Source organism: Arachis ipaensis, chromosome B03 (genome assembly GCF_000816755.2).
Source record: "Arachis ipaensis cultivar K30076 chromosome B03, Araip1.1, whole genome shotgun sequence".
Taxonomy (NCBI): Eukaryota; Viridiplantae; Streptophyta; class Magnoliopsida; order Fabales; family Fabaceae; genus Arachis; species Arachis ipaensis.
In genome coordinates, this window is record NC_029787.2 from 76,548,715 (window position 1) to 76,570,684 (window position 21,970).

At 36.0% G+C, this 21,970-nt stretch overlaps 1 protein-coding gene across 1 annotated transcript; it reads right to left on the reverse strand.

Moving 5' to 3' along the window:
* On the reverse strand, positions 29–16,519 carry LOC110269473 (probable methyltransferase PMT2). Its single transcript, XM_021117329.1, has 5 exons — positions 16,194–16,519; positions 15,389–15,637; positions 15,176–15,253; positions 14,753–14,936; positions 29–43 (listed from the first exon to the last, which is right to left on the reverse strand). The coding sequence occupies exons 1-5, from the start codon at positions 16,517–16,519 to the stop codon at positions 29–31; spliced, it is 852 nt and encodes a 283-aa protein (XP_020972988.1).

The window sequence follows — 21,970 nt, forward strand, 5'->3', positions numbered from 1 at the left end:
GTTCTGTTTCCACTTCTAAGTTTCTTTGTCATTGTTTTAAGTGCTGCACATGATCACAAATGTCAAAAAGCAAAGGAAAAACTATAGTATCAAACTTAAAATAAATTAAAAGGAAATGAAAACTCTATGCTAATGGTTGGGTTGCCTCCTAACAAGCGCTTCTTTACTGTCATTAGCTTGACGGACAACTCCTTTACGAAGGTAGATAGGGGTTCAGATCTTCACCCCTCACAGTGAACTTTCTTCCTGTGCTCTCATGAATGAGCTCCACACGCTCTAGAGACAGGATCCTACTCACTGTGTGTGGAATGACTAGATTCTTGGTGAAGACAACTTTCATGCCAGGTGAGAGGCCTTCAGTGGGGATCTTCTTTTCCTTCTAGCCTTTAGGTACCTTCTTCTTAGCACCTTCCTTTTCTGTGCTTGATGATGGTTGCCTAACACCAAACTTAGAGTTGGTGTCTGGAGGCTCTATAAAGCTCTGCACTGAGAGCGAATGTAACAACTCTAATTTTACACTAACGCGAGTTTTTCTTAATATAATATTTTAAAGCGATTAGCTTTATTTTGTCAAGTCGACTTTGAACCCCGAAGTAAAATAAATGGTAATACAATTTAATTATTCTATTATTTATTTATTTTACTTGCTTTAATTATAATGGAGATTAGATAATAATATTAATATTATTAACAAGTCTGACTTTTGCCGATAAATTACGGTATTATCTATACTATTGTTATTACTATTATCATTACTATTATTATTATTATGCTATTATAATTCTTAGTTCCTTCAGTGGTTTCACTAAGGAAACAAAGAAAAACAAAAAGGCAAAGGCTTATACATACATACATACATACATACATACATACATACATACATACATACATACATACATACATACATATATATATATAACCGAAGATCAAATGGGCGTGACACATAAGCATCTATTTCTTATCAAACTTTAACATTTAGTTTCAATATTCATTGCATGCAAAGAGAAAGTGTGACCAAGAGAGAAAGAGAGAACTGTAACCCCCACCGAACTTCTGGTTTCGATTTCTTGCGATCCGTAACCCTAATAAAAAATCTAATCCGGTAAAAGTATTCATATCATCCTCTTCTATGTGTTGGCATCACTTTGGATCGGTAGAAGTTGATGGTAACATAGCTCCCCTACCCATTGAGTTTGGCCAACTAGAGTTCTAAGAGACACAGATGATTTCGGATGTTTTTCCCTTCGGCAGCTCGGTCAAAAGGCTCCTCTAGAGCTTCGCATATTTTGATTTCGTAGGAAGATAGGATTTTGGTAAATTCTCACCGGTTAAATTAATATTGGACAAGTGAATTGATGTCGTGATTACTTATTGATTGAATTTGATTGAATTTATATTGAATTTTGTGGATATATTGTTAGATATGATTAAGCTTGTGATTTAGTTATGTTTGTGCTTCCTAAACTATGATAATGAGATTGATTTGGGGCTGTCATTGTGTTAGTTTTGAATAAAATGGGTGACGTTTAATGGCCAAAGAATTAAATTAAAAGCTGTGAAAGAAAAATCGGTAATCGAAAAAGCTCAAAAAATAGATTTAAAATCAAGTATATATTTTGAAAGATCACACGAAAATATTTTGGTTTTGAAAGAGTTTTTGTCACCAACTTAAATATTATTTTTGAATATGAAAGTGTAGTTTGATAAAAGATTGGGGTTATTTTTAGAAATACGAAATTAAATTAGTAATTTTTATAATGTTGGGTTAAAAGGGGTTGCGTACAAAGGTTACCAATACATACATTCGCCAAAGAGAGCCTCACCTGTAAGACCGAGGTTGTTTACAGAGGTTATGTTTGCATACATAGGCTCAAGAGAGTCGCACCTGTAAGACAGAGGTTGCTTACAGAGGTTATGGCACTGAAAACCAAACTCAGGCAAAGGTTGCTGAGTTGCGTCGGGAGCGGGTCGAAATCGACAGATGAGCTCATTACCTGCACTAGAGATAGACATGCATCATCATTGTTTGAGAATATCTTCTATTAATTCTGTTTTCTGTGATTGTGTATGTGTTGTGTTTGTTTTCTCTTTAATTTGTTTGATGTGTGATTCGGATGTTGCTACTGATTGGGTATAGTATTAAAACGAACTTAACTAACCACCTCGACCCTACTAAGAACTCCCCAGTTCTTACTCCTGCTCTTCCCCTTTCAGACGGAAACATGAACTCTAGTTAAGAGTTTCCCTATACATACGAGGACCTAGCGAAGTATGTGAATGTGATAAAGAACTCGTTTTTTGGCTGCAATGATCGTTCAGAGACAGTAAGAGTTGGTAGCGTGTTTTGGGTGGCGCCTACAGTGTAGCTTAGAGATTTTGGCTTAGTCTCTCACTTTTGGATAGATCCACCAAGAGATTAGGAGCTGTAAATATTGGTTAGGCTAGTTTCGGGTGCCAGCTTTGGGGCTTCCTATATGGACCAGGGCTCGGAGCGTTAATTATATATATAGTAGCAAGATATGAAGGATTGTAAGCTAACTTATGATATATATGGTAGCACGTTTATATGTATGCATGATCTATGATATATGCTATGTTTGTATATAATGTTGGCTTTGTGTATGCTTTATTTGATTCCTTACTATGGCTTCTGTATGTTTAATTAGCTGTCCTGACAAATATTTTTATAAAGTAAACGTTTTTCAAAAAAATTGATAGTGCGCTAATTCAATTAGAGGCTTAATAGTAAATAGTTATAGTTTTAGGTAAGTAATTTGGTGACACTCGATTTCCAGTATGATCATGACGTACTGGAATTGGGTCATTACAATTTGGTATCAAAGCAGTTCGTTCCTATTAAAGCTTGGGAAAATGGACTGGATCATGCTTTATTGCATTCCCTGAGTTGTGTCTCATGCATATAGGATATCCTTGTGATATGAATTGGATGACTGTCGCTGTGTCTCATGACTTTTTTGAGAAGAAAAAGTCTAACAAGATAAGATAAGATCAAAAATTTAAAACAAGAGGTTTGATTTTGAAAAAATTTAAAATTTAAAAAGAGAAAGTCAAAAAAATATTTTTGAAATTCAAAAGTTAGAAAAAGTCAAAAGAAAGAGAAACAAGATAAGATAAGATTTTAAATTTTTAAAATTAAAAAATTCAAATTTTAAAAGAAAGCAAAACTAACAAGATACTAAAACTTAAAATTTTAAATTTAAAATAGGATAAGATAACAAAATTTTTTGAAAATCAAATTTTTGAAAAGATAAGATAAAGATTTTAAAGATAGAAAAGTCAAACAAGAAAACAAGCCTACTAATTAAGACACCAAACTTAAAATTTTAAAATCAATTTTTGAAAAATTTTTGAAAAAAAATGAAAAAGAAAAGAACAATACTAGATGGACACCAAACTTAAAGATTTTGAAATCAATTGACACATTTTTCAAAAATTTGAAAAAGAAGCACTAAAAGACACTAAACTTAAAAATTTTAAGGTCAAACAAAGAAAAATAGCAAGAATAGTTCGAACACGAAAAAAGAAAACAAGAATATTTTCAAAAATTGGTAAAAAATGAAAACTAAAGGGACATAAAACTTAAAAATTGACACAAGACTCAAACAAAAGAATAAGATGACAAAAGATAAAAATATTTTTGAAAGATTTTCGACAAGAAACAAAGAAAGTTTGAAAATTTTAATCAAGAAACACAAACAAAAGAAAAATAACTAAAAATTACCTGATCTAGGGAGAAAGACAACCGTTGGTTTGTCAATCACAAACAATCCCCAGCAACGTTGCCAAAAACTTAGTGTGCGAATTTGTGACTCGTACAACTGAATCGGCAAGTGCACCGGGTCGTCCAAGTAATACCTCAGGTGGTGAGGGTCGAATCCCATGAAGATTGCTAGATTGAGCAAGCTGTGGTTATCCTGCAGATCAATCTGGGAGACGGTGAAGCGCGCGCAATTCAATCTCTTGATGATCCTACTCTAAACGCCATAGACAAGGTCAGATCTTCTGGATCAGAGACTGACACTCTATGATTCTAGACCTTAGAGACAGGAACCTCAATTATCCCTGACTAATGAGGTTTTATGTCACATACCCCAATTAGCCCAGATAACTTGTTGGAACCCGTGATACATTCTCAAGCTGTAGCTCAATACTATCTGGGTCAGGACTCGTATGGAACTCATATAAAATCGAGATTCATAAGGATGAAGAATGACAATGCATCATAGAATAGAATCAAACATATATTGAAGTAGAAAAGTAATTACATTAATCCCTAGGAATCAACAGAGCTCCTAACCTTAACCTTGGAGGTTTAGTTGCTCATACTGTAGAAAAAATAACGTGGGATATATTCTGAGAGGCTGAAGATCCTCAACATGGGTGATCTTCGACTATATATACTAACCTAATAAATAAAAATTACAAAAGTGAAATAAACTAAGTAGAAAGGTGCGAAAATCCACTTCTTGGCCTACTTAGGTGACTGTCTTGGGATGAGCTTGGCATCTAACTTGAAGAATGGGCATTGAACGCCCACTAGAGGGATGTCTACACTGCCTTGAGCTCCTTGGTCATGTTGAACATCAAGTTTGGGCGTTCAACGCTGGCCTTGGTCCCCTTGGGGCGTTGAACGCCCACTAGGGGGTAGTTTGGGCGTTCAACGCCCGTTTTGGGATGTCCTATACAAAAAAACGTATAAATATTTATATATTTATGGAAAGCTCTAGAAGTTAGCTTTTCAACGCCGTTGAGAAAGCATCATTTGGACCTTTGTAACTCCAGATATGCTCATTTAAATGCACGGAGGTCAGAATCTGACAGCATCTGCTATCCTTTTGTTGCCTCTGAATCAGACTTTGCCAAAACTTGCCAAATTTACCCAAAATTTACCTAAAAAAATCATTAAAAAAAAGACAAAAGCTCAAAGTAACATCCAAAAAGTAATTTTTTTAATAAACCCTACTAAAATATAATAAAACTTAACAAAACATACTGAAAACTCTAATAAAGTAACATAAAAAAGCGTATAAAATATCTGCTCATCAATGCATGACTCCCCTTCCTTTCTTCCTCCATCTCCGATAGTCTACAGCCGCTAGAGCTACCACCATTCTTCTTTTCTCTATTGCTTTTTGATAAACCACTATTTTATGGTTTATCTTGTACTCAATTGAGTAGTTTTTATCAAGTCTTTGCACGCTTATTCATACTAATTGCATGTTTTACATTTTCCTTCCTGATTTTGTGCTATGATTGAAAACATGCTTCTTTGGCTTTAAATTACCAAATATTAATCCTCACTTATTACCATTAGATGCCTTGATATGTGTGTTAAGTGTTTTCAGAGATTACAGGGCAGGAATGGCTTGGAGGATGGAAATGAAGCATGTAGAAGTGGTTTCTAATACAAGAAGTTGAAGGAACTGCAAAGCTGTCAGCCTGACCCTCTTGCACTAAAATGGTCATAATTTGAGCTACTGAGATCCAAACAATGCGGTTCTAGTTGCATTGGAAAGCTAACGTCCGGGGCTTCGATTTGATATATAATATGTCATAGTTGCTCTGACGCTAGGCGACGCAAATGCGCGATCTACGCGAACGCATCGCAGTGACAAAAATCAGCGTGGCAGATTTCTTCTCCAGCGATTTCTGGGCTGTTTTCGACCCAGTTTGCGGCCCAAAAAACACAGATTAGAGGCTATAAAGTGGGGGAATCTATTCATTCATGGGGAATCATCAATTGATAATACACAATTGTAGGATTTAGATGTAGTTTTTAGAGAGAGAGGTTTTCTCCTCTCTCTTAGGTTTTAGGATTAGGATTCCTCTTAAAGGAATTAGGATTTCTTATTATTTCAACTTATTATTTCAACTTCCTCTCAGGTTCAATATTCCGTTTACTTTATATTTCTCTTTTAGTTTCAGATACTTTAATGCTTTCATTTAATTACTTATGTTGCCAAATTGGCTTATGAACCATTCATGTTAGGATTTTCTTTAATTGATATAAATTGAGGTATTTTAGATTTATGATTCTTATTTAGCTTTTTATATTCTTGGCTTTAATTGATTAAATGGAGGCTCTTGAGTTATCAAACTTATCGTGATTGTTGATTAATTTCTCTAATTGAATCGAATTCTACTAACTCTAGTCTTTCCTTAGGAGTTGGCTAGGACTTGGGGATCTAACTAATTAGTCCACTTGACTTTCCCTTGCTTTTGTAAAGGTTAACTAAGTGGGATTAAACTCAATTCTCATAAAGATAACTAGGATAGGACTTTCGAATTTTCATACCTTGCCCAGAGTTTTATTAGATATTAATTTATTAATTCCTACAATTTATTTTCCTTGTTCAAACCTTTCAAAACCCAAAAACACTGTTTTCCATAACTAATAATAAGAACACCTCCCTGCAACTCCTTGAGAAGACGACCTGAGGTTTGAATACTTTGGTTTATAAATTTTATTGGGTTTGTTACTTGTGACAACCAAAACGTTTGTAAGAAAGGATGATTGCTTGGTTTAGAAACTATACTTGCAACGGGAATTTATTCTGAATTCTAAACCGTCAATCTTCCGTTCTTCACTTTTTCAAAGGTTTTACCTTCTTCATTACTTTTACTTTTCTATTTAGTATGCTTTAGTTGATGCATTTAGTTGCGTTGTTTGTTGTTAGTAAGAGTTAGGTAGTTTGCATTTTCTTTTAGCTTCATGTAACTTGCTTATATTTTGTTATGCTTTATGTTCTTGAAGTGGGTGTTGGATTTGATATTCAATTTTTATGGATTAATTGAGTTGTTTTCATGCTCATTAACTTGTTTTGCCTTGTTGTTTGGTGCTCTGGTGTTTAATTTGACTTTGGTTGCACCACATACTTGGTTGTAATAACATGTATGCTACCATGACCATGCGCACCATGTGTTTGTTAAAAAGAATCAATGAGACTTTACTTAAAATTTGGTCATGTTTTTCAAGTCAATGGTTCATCTTATATGACACTTATTTTCTTTGTGCATTGATGTGGACTTACCTTGCCTTTAATGACCAAATCCTTATTGATGTGGCTTCTAATTTTTGTTCAATTATACAAGATTAGTGATTTAGTCCTCTTTAACTCAATATTTTTTGCTTTTTGTCCTTCATCATCTTTGGGTTAGGTTGAGATCGGATTTAGTCCTCTAGGCTTAATGTTTCTTCTTTTTCCTTATGGCCACAAAGAAAGGGAAAGAAAAAGATTTGAAGAAGACGCTTAGTAAAGCAGTGAATTGCAAGACGGTTTATTGCATTGATGAGGTGGAACAGAAGTCCCTCCATACAACCCAGCAAGATTTTCAAACTACTACTGTGAGCGGATGCACTCGAAGTTGCTGGAGAGAACCCACCACTACGAACGACAACTGTTTATTATGGAGAACTTATCTTAATTTGTGGTAGATCACATCAAGCGACGTGGATGGGAATTTTTGAATAGAGATGTGAGCAAGGCCAACTTGTGTTGTGTGGCAAGCAAGTTTCAGTAACAGAAGCCACTATTCAACAAGCGCTTGGACTTCCTCCAAGTCCAACAGGGAGGGATGCCTTTCAACAAGTAGCGTTTGACCGCATGATATTTGTTTTTGATTGGGATTCCATCATTGATGCCATTGCACAACCCAGAAGTAGTTGGATTTATGGGGCATGCAAGTACAATCCCAAGTGCATCTCAGTGAATGCGCTAACTATGGAGGCTAGGTGTGGCAACAGATCATGTCTAATTATGTAATGTCGAGAACCTATTAGTCTACCGTCACTGCACACATGGCCGTCCTTGTTTGGTGTATCTGGAACGAGAAATCTGTGAATCTTCCAAGACTTTTCAGACTAGTTATGGATCGGGTCCAAACAGTAGGCAACCTCCTATTTCCTATTTTAGTTACACAATTGGCATGTACAGCTGGGGTTATGTATGAGGCTGATGATGAGGAACTGCACTTGCCCAAGGGCAAAGAGTTTGTCCACATTGGAATTGGTTCAAGCCTCAGGCTGTAACCAAGGGCATGGGCAAGAAACCGCATTCAGATCCCGCAGGCCCAACCAACACCACCATCAATAACTCAGCAGCCTATCCACCAGTTGATGATTGAGCTCATCCAGAAGGTCGATTGGCAAGCCTAGAAGATGAAGCAGAATGAGTGTTACAACAAGCGACACTATTGCCGGGGATTATTCGGATTTGACAAACAACCGGATTATCTTGTTGCTTAGATTAGGTACTTTTTACTATTTTTTTTGAGTCCTTTGTTTTCTTTTAAAAAATTTTTCAAAACTTTTTCTTTTCTTTATTAATCTTTATCTTTTGTGTGAGTCTTTTGTTCTTATTCTTGTTAAAATTTCGAACTTTCTTGCTTTCTTTTCAAAAAATTTTTCAAAAATAGTGTCTTTTGTTTGAGTCTAGTGTCAATTCTTAAGTTTGGTGTCCCTTATGTGTTTATGTTTTCTTCAATTTTTCGAAATTTGTTCTTAATGTTCTTCTTGGTATTCAAGTTGTTCTCTTTCTTTTTCTTGTTTTAGATTCAAAAATTTTAAGTTTGGTATCTTTTGGTATTTTTCTTTTTAATTTTTGAAACTTAGTGTCTTTTGAACTAAAAATTTTAAGTTTGGTGTCTTTTGGTTGTTTTTCTCTTTCTTCAGTAATTCAAAAAAATAAAAAATATCTTTTCTATCTTTAATCAAATTTTCAAAAATCTTATTCCTTTCTTATCTTGATTTAAATTTCAATTTTTGTATTTTCTTGTTAGTAAAGTCAAATTTTAAATTTTAAATCTTTTCAAATCTTTTCTTTTAATTTTGATTCTTTCTTATCTTATCTTCCTTTTAAATTTTAAAATTAAAAACTTTTTATAATCTTTATCTTATCTTTGACTTATCTTTCTTTAAATTTCAAATCATTATATTATTTTATCTAAAGTTTAAATTTCAAATTCAAAATTCAAATTTTAAAATACAAATTTCAAAATCTTATCTTGTCCTAATTCAATTTCAATTTTTAAAATTCAACATTCAAAATTTAAAAATCAAAATTTCAAAATAAAATCTTTTTCAAATTGATGAACGAATTTTTGCTAGTAAAGAATTTACAATAAATTCTCGTTGCAAGTATAGTTTCTAAACCAACAAGAATCCTTTCATACAAAAATATGTTTGTCACTTAAGCAAACCCAATAAAAATATAAACTGAAGTATTTAAACATTGGGTCATCTCTCAAGGAATTGCAGGGAGGTGTAGTTATTATTGGTTATGAAAAAGTATCTTTTTGGGTTTTTGAAATATGGAACAAGGAAAGTAAATTGCAAGAAAGTAAATAAATAACTAGAAAAGCTCTTGGCAAGGTATGAAATCAGACGTCTGATGAGCGGATAATTTATACGCTTTTTGGCATTGTTTTTACATAGTTTTCAGTATAATTTAGTTAGTTTTCATTACATTTTTATTAGTTTTTAATTAAAAATCACATTTCTGAAATTTACTATGATTTTGTGTGTTTTTCTGTGATTTCAGGTATTTTCTGGCTGTAATTGAGAGACTTGAGCAAAAATCAGATTCAGAGGTTGAAGAAGGACTACAGCTGCGGTTAGATTCTGAACTTCCTGCACTCAAAGTGGATTTTTTGGAGCTACAGAACTCCAAATGGTGCGCTCCCAAATGCGTTGGAAAGTAGACATCCAGGGCTTTCCAGCAATATATAATAGTTCATACTTTGATTAAGGATAGACAACATAAACTGGCGTTGAACGCCAGTTCCATGCTGCATTCTGGAGTCAAACGCCAGAAACAGGTTACAAAATGGAGTTAAACACCACAAACAGGTTACAAACTGGCGTTCAACTCCAAGAAAGATCTCTACACGTATAAAGCTCAATGCTCAGCCCAGGCACACACCAAGTGGGCCCCAGAAGTGGATTTCTGCATCATTTACTCATTTCTGTAAACCCTAGTAACTAGTTTAGTATAAATAAGACTTTTTACTATTGTATTTACATCTTTGGAACATTTTTGGATTATCTTTTGATCCTTTGATCACGTTTGGGGGCTGGCCATTCGGCCATGCCTGAACCTTCATCCCTTATGTATTTTCAACGGTAGAGTTTCTACACTCCATAGATTAAGGTGTGGAGCTCTGCTGTTCCTCATGAATTAATACAAAGTACTTCTATTTTTCTATTCAATTCAACTTATTCCGCTTCAAAGATATTCATTCGCACTTCAATATGATGGATGTGATGATCGTGACAGTCATCATCATTCTCAACTTATGAACGCGTGCCTGACAACCACTTCCGTTCTACTTTAGATTGAATGGATATCTCTTGGATATCTAATACAGGGGACCGAGTCCGAGATATTAGAGCCTTCGTGGTATAAGTTAGAACCCATGGATGGCCATTCCTGAGATCCGGAAAGTCTAAACCTTATCTGTGGTATTCCGAGTAGGATCTGGGAAGAGATGGCTGTGACGAGCTTAAAACTCGCGAGTGCTGGGCGTAGTGACAGACGCAAAAGGATCAATGGATCCTATTCCAGTATGATCGAGAACCGACAGATGAATAGCCGTGCCGTGACAGAGCATCTTGGACCATTTTAACTGAGAGGACGGGAAGTAGCCATTGACAACGGTGATGCCCAACATACAGCTTGCCATGGAAAGGAGTAGGAAAGATTGGATGAAGACAGCAGGAAAGCAGAGATTCAGAGGGACGAAAGCATCTCTATACGCTTATCTGAAATTCTCACCAACGAATTACATAAGTACCACTATCCTATTTTATATTTTATTTATCTTTTACTTATCAATTCATAAAATCAGTTTAATCTGCCTGACTGAGATTTACAAGGTAACCATAGCTTGCTTCAAGCCGACAATCTCCGTGGGATCGACCCTTACTCACGTAAGGTTTATTACTTGGATGACCCAGTGCACTTGCTAGTTAGTGGTACGAAATTGTGAAACAGAATTAAGAACATGAACGTGCGTATTGCATTTTTAGCGCTGTTACCAAGGAAGGAATGATCACGATTTCGCACACCAACATCCTATTCTAGTTATCCTTATCAATTGTGATGAGAATTGTTCATTGCTCCCACTTAGTTAACCCTTACCGAATAAAGGAAAGTCAAGTGGACTAATCAATTTGATTCCTCAGGTCCTAGTCAATTCCTATGGAAAGACTAGAGTTATTGGAATTCAAATCAACTAGCAAACATAACAATTATCAATCAACAAAGGAGTTTGATAACTCAAGAGTCTCCAATTACTTAACCAAAGCCAAAAGGAGAGAAATCTAAATTAAATTTAAAGCATCAATAATATAAATTGAAGAAAGTAATCATAAATCTGAAATACCTCAAATTGTATTAAATAGAAAATTAAATCTAACATGGAATTCATAAATCAAATTAGGGAATAAATAAGCTAGAATGCTAGAACAAATAAAAGTAGAAGAGAAACTAAAGCAAACTAAGATAGAATCTGAAATTAAGAAAAGCTAATCCTAAAATCCTAAAACCTAAGAGAGAGGAGAGAGCCTCTCCTCTCTAGAAAACTACATCTAAAAACCTAAAATTATGAATAATGCAAAGTTGTGTGAATGAATGAATGGATTCCTAATGAGCGGATAATTTATACCCTTTTTGGCATTGTTTTTATATAGTTTTTAGCATGTTTTAGTTAGTTTTTATTATATTTTTATTAGTTTTTATTCAAAAATCTCATTTCTGGACTTTACTATGAGTTTGTGTGTTTTTCTGTGATTTCAGGTATTTTCTGGCTGAAATTGAGGGACCTGAGCAAAAATCTGATTCAGAGGCTGAAAAAGGACTGCAGATGCTGTTGGATTCTGACCCTCCTGCACTCGAAATGGATTTTTTCAAGCTACAGAAGCCCCATTGGTGCACTCTCAATTGCGTTGGAAAATAGACATCCTGGGCTTTCAAGAAATATATAATAGTCCATACTTTGTCTGAGAATTAATGGCCCAAACTGGCGTTCAAAATCAGCCTAAAACTTTCTGGCAGAACTGACACCTTTTTCGGCGTTAAACGCCCATTCTGGTAACCAGGGTGGCGTTTAACGCCAACTTTGGGCATATGAACGTGAAAGCTTGAAAGCTCAGCCCAGGCACACACCAAGTGGGTCTCAAAAGTGGATTTCTGTACTATCTGCACTTAGTTACTCATTTTCTGTAACCCTAGGTTGCTAGTTTAGTATAAAAACTACTTTTAGAGATTCATTTAGGACTTATGACATTTTTTACACTTCATATTGTATTTCAGACGGCATGAGTCTCTAAACCCCATAGGTGGGGGTGAGGAGCTCTACTGTGTTTCAATAGATTAATGCAATTATTACTGTTTTCTACTCAATCACACTTGATTCTATTCTAAGATACTCATTCGTACTTCAATCTAGAGAAGATGATGATTCGTGACACTCATCATTATTCTCAAATCTATGAATGCATGCCTGACAACCACTCCCGTTCTATCTAAGCTCAACGTAGTCATTGGGCGACAGCTTGAGTGCGTATCTCTTGGGTCTCTGATCCACGGACCGAATCCATGAGATCAGAACCTTCGTGGTAGAGGCTAGAACCAATTGACAGCATTCCTGAGATCCAAAAAGTCTAAACCTTGTCTGTGGTATTCCGAGTAGGATCTAGAAGGGGATGACTATGACGAGCTTCAAACATGGGAATGTTGGGCGCAGTGACAGTGTGCAAAAGGATAATGGTCCTATTCCAACGCTAGCGAGAACCGACAGATGATTAGCTGTACGGTGACAACGCCTGGTATTTTTCATTCGAGAGGATCATACAGCCTGCCATGGAAGGAAGCCATGCGTGTTTAGAGAAGAAGACAGTAGGAGAGCAGAGATTCAGACGACAGAGCATCTCTGGAACCTCAGCCTGTTTCTCATTACTGAATCACAAGTACTATTTATTTCATGTTATTTATTTTTCATAAACACAATCATTCTTATCATTAATCTCCTGACTAAGATTTACAAAATAACCATAGCTTGCTTCAAGCCGACAATCTCCGTGGGATCGACCCTTACTCACGTAAGGTATTACTTGGATGACCCAGTGCACTTGCTGGTTAGTTGTGCGGAGTTGTGAAAAGTGTAATCACAATTTCGTGCGCCAATTCCCCCACTCTGTAGCCTCTAATATGTGTTTTCTAGGCCAAAAACTAGGTCAAAAATAGCCCAGAAATCACCTCCAGCAATTTCTGATATGTACAGCACGTGGCCCATGTGCATGTACGCGTCATGCACGCATACGCGTCGCTGAACTTTCGCACAATCCACGCGTACGCGTGCGCATCCCTAAACGCCAGATCAACTATGATAAATTGTATACCGTTGTGAAGCCCCAGATGTTAGCTTTCCAATGCAACTGAAACCGCCTCATTTGGACCTTTGTAGCTCAAGTTATGATCAATTGAGTGCGAATAGGTCAGGCTGGACAGCTTAGCAATTCCTTTATTTTCTCGTATTCCTTCCACTTTTGCATGCTTCCTTTCTATCCTCTAGGCCATTCCTGCCCTATAAACCCTGAAATCACTTAACACATATATCAAGACATCGAATGGTAATAAGAAAGAGTTAAATTTAGTCACGTATGGCCAAAGAAGCATGTTTTCAATCATAGCACAGAATTATGAAGGAAAATGTAAAACATGCGAATTATGTGAATAGGTGTGAGTTTAGTGGATAAAATCTACTCAATTAAGCATAAGATGTACCACGAAATAGTGGTGCATCAAATCTCCCCACACTTAAACATTAGCATGTCCTCATGCTAAGCTCAAGAGAACTAAAAGAGTGAAGAGGAATGGTAGAAAGTATGAAATGCAACCTATCTATATGAATACAACTAAATGCAAAATGCTTTTACCTAATTGGTTAAAAGTAAACAAATTCTCCAAGACAAACATAAATCAGATTCCACTAATTTAAATCACACAATAAAAGACAAGTAAACTTGTATGAAGATAGCTCATGAAAGCAGGGAACATAGAATCAAGCATCGAACCCTCACTGGTAGCGTATATGCACTCTAATCGCTCAAGTGTCTAGGGTTAATCACTCTACTCTTCTCTAATCATGCTTTCTAAACTTTGTATTTCATCTAACCAATCAACAAATATTTAGTATACCAATGCAAACGTCATGAGGTCTTTTCAAGGTTGTAATGGGGCCAAGGTAAGGGTGAGGATATATGTATGGCCAAGTGAGCTATAATATGAATCTTTGATTAATCTAAGCTATCACCTAACATACACACACTCTATATACTTCTAAAATCATTCCTACCTACCCATAATCTCACTTTTGTATATTTCACATACTCATGTATCAAATTTTCTTTAATTTCACCACATATGCATTGATCTTTTATTAAACTTAGCATTGGGGTAATTTTATCCCCTATCACTACAAGAAAAACACCCATTCAGGTACACTTGAAAAGTGTAGCCAAAAGTGAAAAAAAATGATGCCTTAGGCTACAGCTACGCTTTTTGGGCTACGGCTACGCTTTTTGGAGTGATTCCTATTCGGCCGTTGCCTATTCTCAAAGGCTACGCTTTTCTGCACCAAGGGCTATGCTTTTGGCGTTTGGGAATAGGCTACGCTTTTCAAGTGATGCTGTCCAAGACCAAAGGCTACGCTTTTCAGCTTTCATTTTTACAGCAATTAGTATCTTCTTAGGAACAAGAGGACCATCTTCATGGTCAACCATTTTGGTATCCCATCTCATTCCTGCAACTATTTTCTTTACCTTTATTAAGGTATCGACTTCATCGCGGAATATGACGGCGCCTTCTGGCCGCAAGATCCGGTCCATCTCCAGAAGAATGTCTTCTGCATTACATCTGCATTTCATCAAACAAATATGCTTGAGGCTTACGAATGGACGCAAAAAGAGGAAAATCAGAACCAAGTAATTGATCAAAACATTCAAAAAACTCTGTTTTTTGAACCTTATGATCAAGAGTCATCTTTGAAGGTCATATAAGGAAAACTATAATTGCAAGATAAGAAGATGCAGGAGAGGATTTAGAATTGAATTAGATAATTAGTTGAATAGTGGTTTGACCAAACAAACACTTACTTATCCTTGTACAGACTAAAGAGGCCATTGGCATGAATGAGATCATATGTCCTTGGATATGTTGAAAAGGCTTTACACCTGAATTTGAAAAATACAAACATAAATAAGGAATCCAACTAATAGTATAAGATTCGTACAGCTACATCATATATTTCAACATTAAACGAAAAGATGCCATAAATATAACCCAAGAAAGAAGCTAGAAAGCGATACCAATCATGATAAATGCCAATCAAGCCGCGCTCATATATGACCCCCAGGGTACTTTTCTCAGCTGTGGTAGGCATAACGTTCATGACCCATAACTTGGGAGATTGAATAGCTGCAGCAAAACTACCCAACCCAGCATTCATATCCATAATGTTTCGATATCTTCCGGTATCCAACAGTCTATTAATTTTCTTGTCATTGAAGCAAATTAGTTCCACTCTTCTTGTCATACAATATTGTTCACGAAATAGTCTGATTCCAGCAGCCAAAACACAAACATTTGTGGATTAGAAATTCTTACTAATTAAAGTAATTTACCCATCAATATATAAGATTAAATTACAATGTGTCAAACTTTCAAAGTTGACTAGGCCAAAATCAGCAATTTTTATGATATCCTTGGTAACCAGCAAGTTCTCTGCAAAAAAATGAGTATACATTGTGTCAAAACAAAACTTGCAATGAAGTGATAAAATTAATCAGAATAGACCATAGTATAAATCTCCATTTGCTGCACAATAACAACTTCATTAAAATGTCAACCTAAATGATTCATAATTGATAGAAAAGCTAGGTAATTCTTGAGAAGTTTGAAAAAAAAAATCAGCAACAATACCAACTCAGCCAGAGCATTCCAAATTTCAAATATTCACAAACAAACCAACAAATCATGAAACAGAAACTATAGATATTCAATTAGAGCACTTAAATCTAGAGGAAACAATCCTCAGCAATTTGATCAAGACACATAGTCTAATCACAATTAAGACACAAAAGCACATAGTCTAATCCAAATAGAAACCGGAACCTGAAGAAGAGATCTGGGGAGATTGCAGCAGAACTTTTCAAAGGAGAGAATTGCATCCGCACCCTTGGCATCGAAAACGGCACCGATGAAACGCCTGCAGAGACATCGAAATTGAAACTGAAATTGAAATGAGAATGAAATGAAAGTTGGAGAGAGAGAGAGGTTGGGAGTATGAACATGAAGTAATCGTAGAAGCCGAAAGTGAGGACAGGAGCACGGCAAGCCCTAGCAGCAGCGGCGGCTTCAATTGACCCCAGGAGTGACGACAGTGCACGGCGGAACAGCCTCTTTCTCTCTCGCGTCGCGTCTTCGTCCTCTCTTTCCATCTCGTCTGCGAATTGTCTTTCTCTCTCTCTCCTCCAAACTCCCTCCTCCATGACGGCGATGGCGGCGGCTACAGCGGCGCTGCGGCGGTGACCCCCTCTCACTCTCTATTCTCTCGGTCGCGCTCTCATCTTTGTCTTCCTCCTCTCCTCCCTCTGGTTCACTCATTCTCTCGGATCTGGGTGTGTGTGTGTGAAAGGGTGCGTGAGTTAGGGTTAGGCATTTGAACAATTAATTGGAAGGTGAGTTAGGGTTAATCGATCGAATCGAAAGGGGAAGGACGATTAGAAGCGCAGAGATAACAATGGTGAGGTCGGCGTAGCGACAAGGAGGAGGGCGAAGAGGAGCGACGGTAAGTGGTCATGGTGAGTGTGCAGCGAGAGGGTTTCTTCTTTGATGGTGAGAGGGTTTCTGAAGGTTTCTGAAGGCTACTAAGTGTGAGTTTGGAAGGGACAAAAATTTTACTAAGTGTGTGAGTTTGCTTTTGGGAAACTGAGGAAAAAAATTTATCAAGTGTAAGTTTTTGGCTTTAGATACATTAGGCATCACTTTTAAAGTGCACCCAAAACTTAATAAATAGGCTACTCTTTAAAAGCGCTCTCTTTAATACAAAAAGTGAACCCATAGATATCAACATACGGCTACGCTTTATAAGTGATTTCTATAATACCTAAGGCTACACTTTTTAAATGATGTCAGAATTATGTTTCCTTTTCTTTTATAAAAAGACAACACTGAGAAAAGCGTAGCCTATTCTATGAATAGGCTACGCTTTTCAAATGTAGCTTAAAAAAAGTGTGGCTGAATGGGTATTTTTCTTGTAGTGTATTTATTTATTTATTTTCTTTTCTCTCTCTCTTTTTTTTTGGTAAACATGAAAGAAAACATAACATATCAATGCATACGGTTTTTCTGATTTTACATGAGTGTGCACCCAAATTTCCAATATTTTTGTTAATAGAAAACACAACACATTTTCATCAACCCAAGTTCCGACATGTCCCCACACTTAGTTAGCACACAATCTCTATCTTAAGCTAACCAAAGATTCAATTGGGGTAATTAATTATTTTTCTGCTTAAGGCTAGTGATGTGGTAAAATATAGAACAAACGGGATTAAAAGGCTCAATGTGGCAAACAATGGTGATTGAAAGGGTAGGCTATTTGGGATAAGTGAGCTAATAACAAATGATGGCCTCAATCATATGCAAGAATGTGAATACACTAAACAATGGACATATAGAATGGAACAAAATATAGATTGCAGTCATAGAGAAGAAAACACACAAGAATAAAAATTATGGTTAAATAATGTAACCATATAATTAAGCTCAAAGTCTCACAGTTGTGTGTTCTCAGCTGTAATTCATGTTCCAAATTACAAAATTAAGACAAGTTTAACACAAAAAATGTTTTAATTTAAATTAGTGAAATGCTATAAGAAGGGTCTTGAAAAGAAACTCTTTACTTTAACCAAGCAGTGGTAAAATATGCACAAAATCAAGAAAACATGCAATCAAACATGCAAATGCAACAACTAACTACAAAGAAAATTAAACAATGGTGTTGAAAAGAAGGTAACTAACCCACGGAAGTCAGTATCGACCTCCCCATACTTAAAAATTGCACCGTCCTTGGTGCATGCAAAGAAGTGCAAGTGGACGGGTGGCTCCAACTGACGCTTGTAGATGGAGGCGCCTTAGCTGGAGGTCTCTTGGTTCCTCTCTTTGCTGGTGTCTTATCAGTGTCCTTCTCTTTTCCATCCTTGGTACCCATGCCTAAGGAAGAAGAAAAAGGAAGAGTGTGAAATATAGATAACTAAGACTGAAAGGGAGAAAATTCCAAGTGATAATGAATGCCAAAGAAAAGATAATGGCTTAAATACATGATAGCTACAACATGTAGGTAAGACATCAATTAAGATCAGGTAGGCAATTCAAAATAATAAGATGCAGGAGGGTAAAAACGTGCAAGTGACAGGCATGAAAAGCATAACTCAAGCATCAAGTAATAAATGTGCCCAACTAAAGAGCACTTGCTATGATGACAATTGTGAATGATAATTCCAAATACATGTGGAGTGTATTGTGAGAATAAGAATGAAAAGAATGAGTCCAGATGTATATGAGAGCCAAACTTAAATGTCAATTGTCAAATCAATCCTTATAATATCCACAGGTTCAAAATAATAAAATAGTACCCAAATAAAATTCCAACACCAATATAAAAATGCATGAGAAGAAACTATAGATAACGAAGGTAACATGAAATAAATAAATGCAATAATGGATTTTGACGAACGGATTTTTGTGTGGTCTAGAATTTCGCAAATAAGTTCTTGTTGAAAGTATAGCTTCTAGACCAACAAGGAATCCTTTCGTACAAAAGTTTGGTTGTCACAAGTAACAAATCCCTAATAAAATTGATGACCAAAGTATTTAAACCTCGGGTCGTCTCTCAAGGAATTGCAGGGAAGTGTGCTTATAACTGGTTATAGAAAAGTGTATTTTTGGGGTTTTTGAATTAAGAAACAAGAAAAGTAAATTGCAAAAGAAATAAACTAACGACTATAAATGCTCTTGGCAAGGTATGAAAATTGGAAGTCCTATCCTAGCTATCCTTATCAATTGTGATGAGAATTATTCAAGGCTCCCACTTAGTTAACCCTCTAATTATGAAGGAAAGTAAAGTGGACCAATCAATTTGATTCCTCAAGTCCTACTCAACTCCTAAGGAAAGACTAGCTTTAGTGGAATCCAAATCAACCAGCAACTCTCAATTATCAATCAACAAAGGAGTTTGATAACTCAAGTGTCACCAATTACTCAACCAAAGCCAAGAGATTCAATAACAACAAGTGGAGAAACAAGCAATAAACATGAAATACCTCAAATTTCATTAATAAGCAAAATCAAATCTAACATGAGAACTCATGAACCAAATTGTCAACATAAAGTAATCAACAAGGAAAATAAATAAACTAGAATGCTAGAACAAATAAAAGTAGAAGAGAAACTAAATTAAAGGAACATTGAACCTGGAATTAGGAAGAAATAAACCTAAAACTAAGAGAAATCCTAAATCCTAAAACCTAAGAGAGAGGAGAGAGTATCCCTCTCTAGAAAACTACATCTAAAACCTAAATTGTGAATAATGAGAAAAGTCTCTGATTCCTCCACTCTGCAGCCTCTAATCTGTGTTTTCTGGGCCGAAAACTGGGACAAAAATAGCCCAGAAATCGCCCCCAGTGATTTCTACAATTGTAGTACGTCGCGCATGTCGCGCATACGCGTCAGTCCTGCGTACGCGTCGATGGTCAATTTCGCGTGTCACGCGTACGCGTCAGGTACGCGCACGCGTCGCTATGCAAACTCGCTTTCACGCGTATGCGTCAGGTATGCGCACGTGTCGCTGTGAAATTCTCCAGATCCCACGCACGCGTGAGCCATGCGTGCGCACTGATGCTCGCTAGTTGTCTCCTTTATTTCTTGTGTTCCTTCCATTTTTTGCAAGCTTCCTCTCCATCCTTTAAGCCATTCATGCCCTATAAAGCCTGAAAACACTTAACACACGGATCACAGCATCAAATGGTATAAAAGGGGATTAAAATACATAATTTAAAGGCTTAGGAAGCCAGTTTTCAATCATGGAACAAAATTGGGAAGGAATTGTAAAATCATGCAAATCATATAAATAAGTGTGCAAAGACTTGATAAAAACCACTCAATTGAGTACAAGATAAACCATAAAATAGTGGTTTATCAATCTCCTCACGCTTAAACATTAGCATGTCCTCATGCTAAGCTTAAGGAGATAGAAAGAATGAATAGGGAAAAGTAAGACTCATGCAATGCAATGCAACCTATAAATGAATACAACTATATGCTAAGATGTTTCAGCTCTGGAATGTTTCTATCTACTTGGTTAAAAGTAAACAAGTTCTCTAAGAATAACATAAATCAAATCTCACTAATTAAAATCATACAATAAAAGACAAGTAAACTTGTAAGAAGATAGCTCATAAAAGCAGGGAACATAGAATCAAGCATTGAACCCTCACTGGTAGTGTATATGCACTCTAATCTCTCAAGTGTATAGGGTAATCCACTCTAGTCTTCTCTAGTCATGCTTTCTAAACTTTGTTTTTCATCTAACCAATCAACAAATATTTAATGTATCAATACAAACATCATGAGGTCTTTTCAAGGTTGTAATTGGGCTAAAGTAAAGGTGAGGATATATATATGTATGGCTAAGTGAGCTATCAATTGAATCTTTGATTAACCTAAGCTCTCACCTACTCACACACACACACACTCTAAAATTATGCCTAGCTACCCAAAATTCCCACTTTTGTATATTTCACATACTCATGTATTAACTTTTCTTTAATTTTATCACATATGCATTGATTTTTTATTAAATTTAACATTGGGGTAATTTTGTCCCCTATTTATTTATTTATTTATTTGAATATTTTTGGTTTTTTTTAAAGCAAACATAACATATCAATGCACATGAGTTTTTTATTTTCCTGGTCTCACATGAGTAGGTACCCAAATTCCCAATATTTTGTCAATGAAACACTTTCATCAACCCAAGTTCCCACAATTCCCCACACTTAATTGACACACAATCTCTATCTTAAGCTAACCAAAGATTCAATTAGGATAATTAATTGTTTTTCTGCTTAAGGCTAGTGATGTGGTAAAATATAGAATAAACGGGGATTAAAAGGCTCAAGGTGGCTAACAAAGGTGATTGAAAGGGTAGGCTATTTGGGATAAGTGAGTTAACAACAAATGATGGCCTCAATCATATGCAAGCATGTAAATACACTAAACAATGGACATATAGAATGGAACAAAGCATAGATTGCAATCATAGAGAAGAAAACACACAAGGAAAAAATATTATGGTTAAATAGTGTAACCATGCAATTAAGCTCAAGTCTCACAGGTTGTGTGTTCTTTGTTATAATTTATGTTCCAATTACAAGCTTCAAACAAGTTTAACACAGAATTTTAATTCGAATTAGTGAAATTTTTCTTTCAAAAATAGGGTCTTAAAAAGAAACTTATTATTTTTCAACCGAGTAGAACATACATGCAAACACTTATTATTATGCAATCTATCCTATCTAACAGAAGAGAGAAAAAATATAACCTATTGGTGTTAAGAAAAAGCAATAACCTCTGGAAGTCAGGTACTGACCGACCTCTCCACACTTAAAGCTTGGTACCATCCTCGGTGCCATCAGTCAGGAACAAAGGGGGGCTGGTAACAGCATTTTCACAGTCAGGGTCGTCATGGCTCCCGATGCTGGTAGGTGAAGTGGAGTCCAGAGTTTCTGGATCTTCCTCAGGTGGGTGGTTGCCAACAATAAGCTCTGTGAGGTAAGTAAATCGGTGCTTGTTACGGCACTCCATTCGCTTAGGCTACCAGTCTAGCC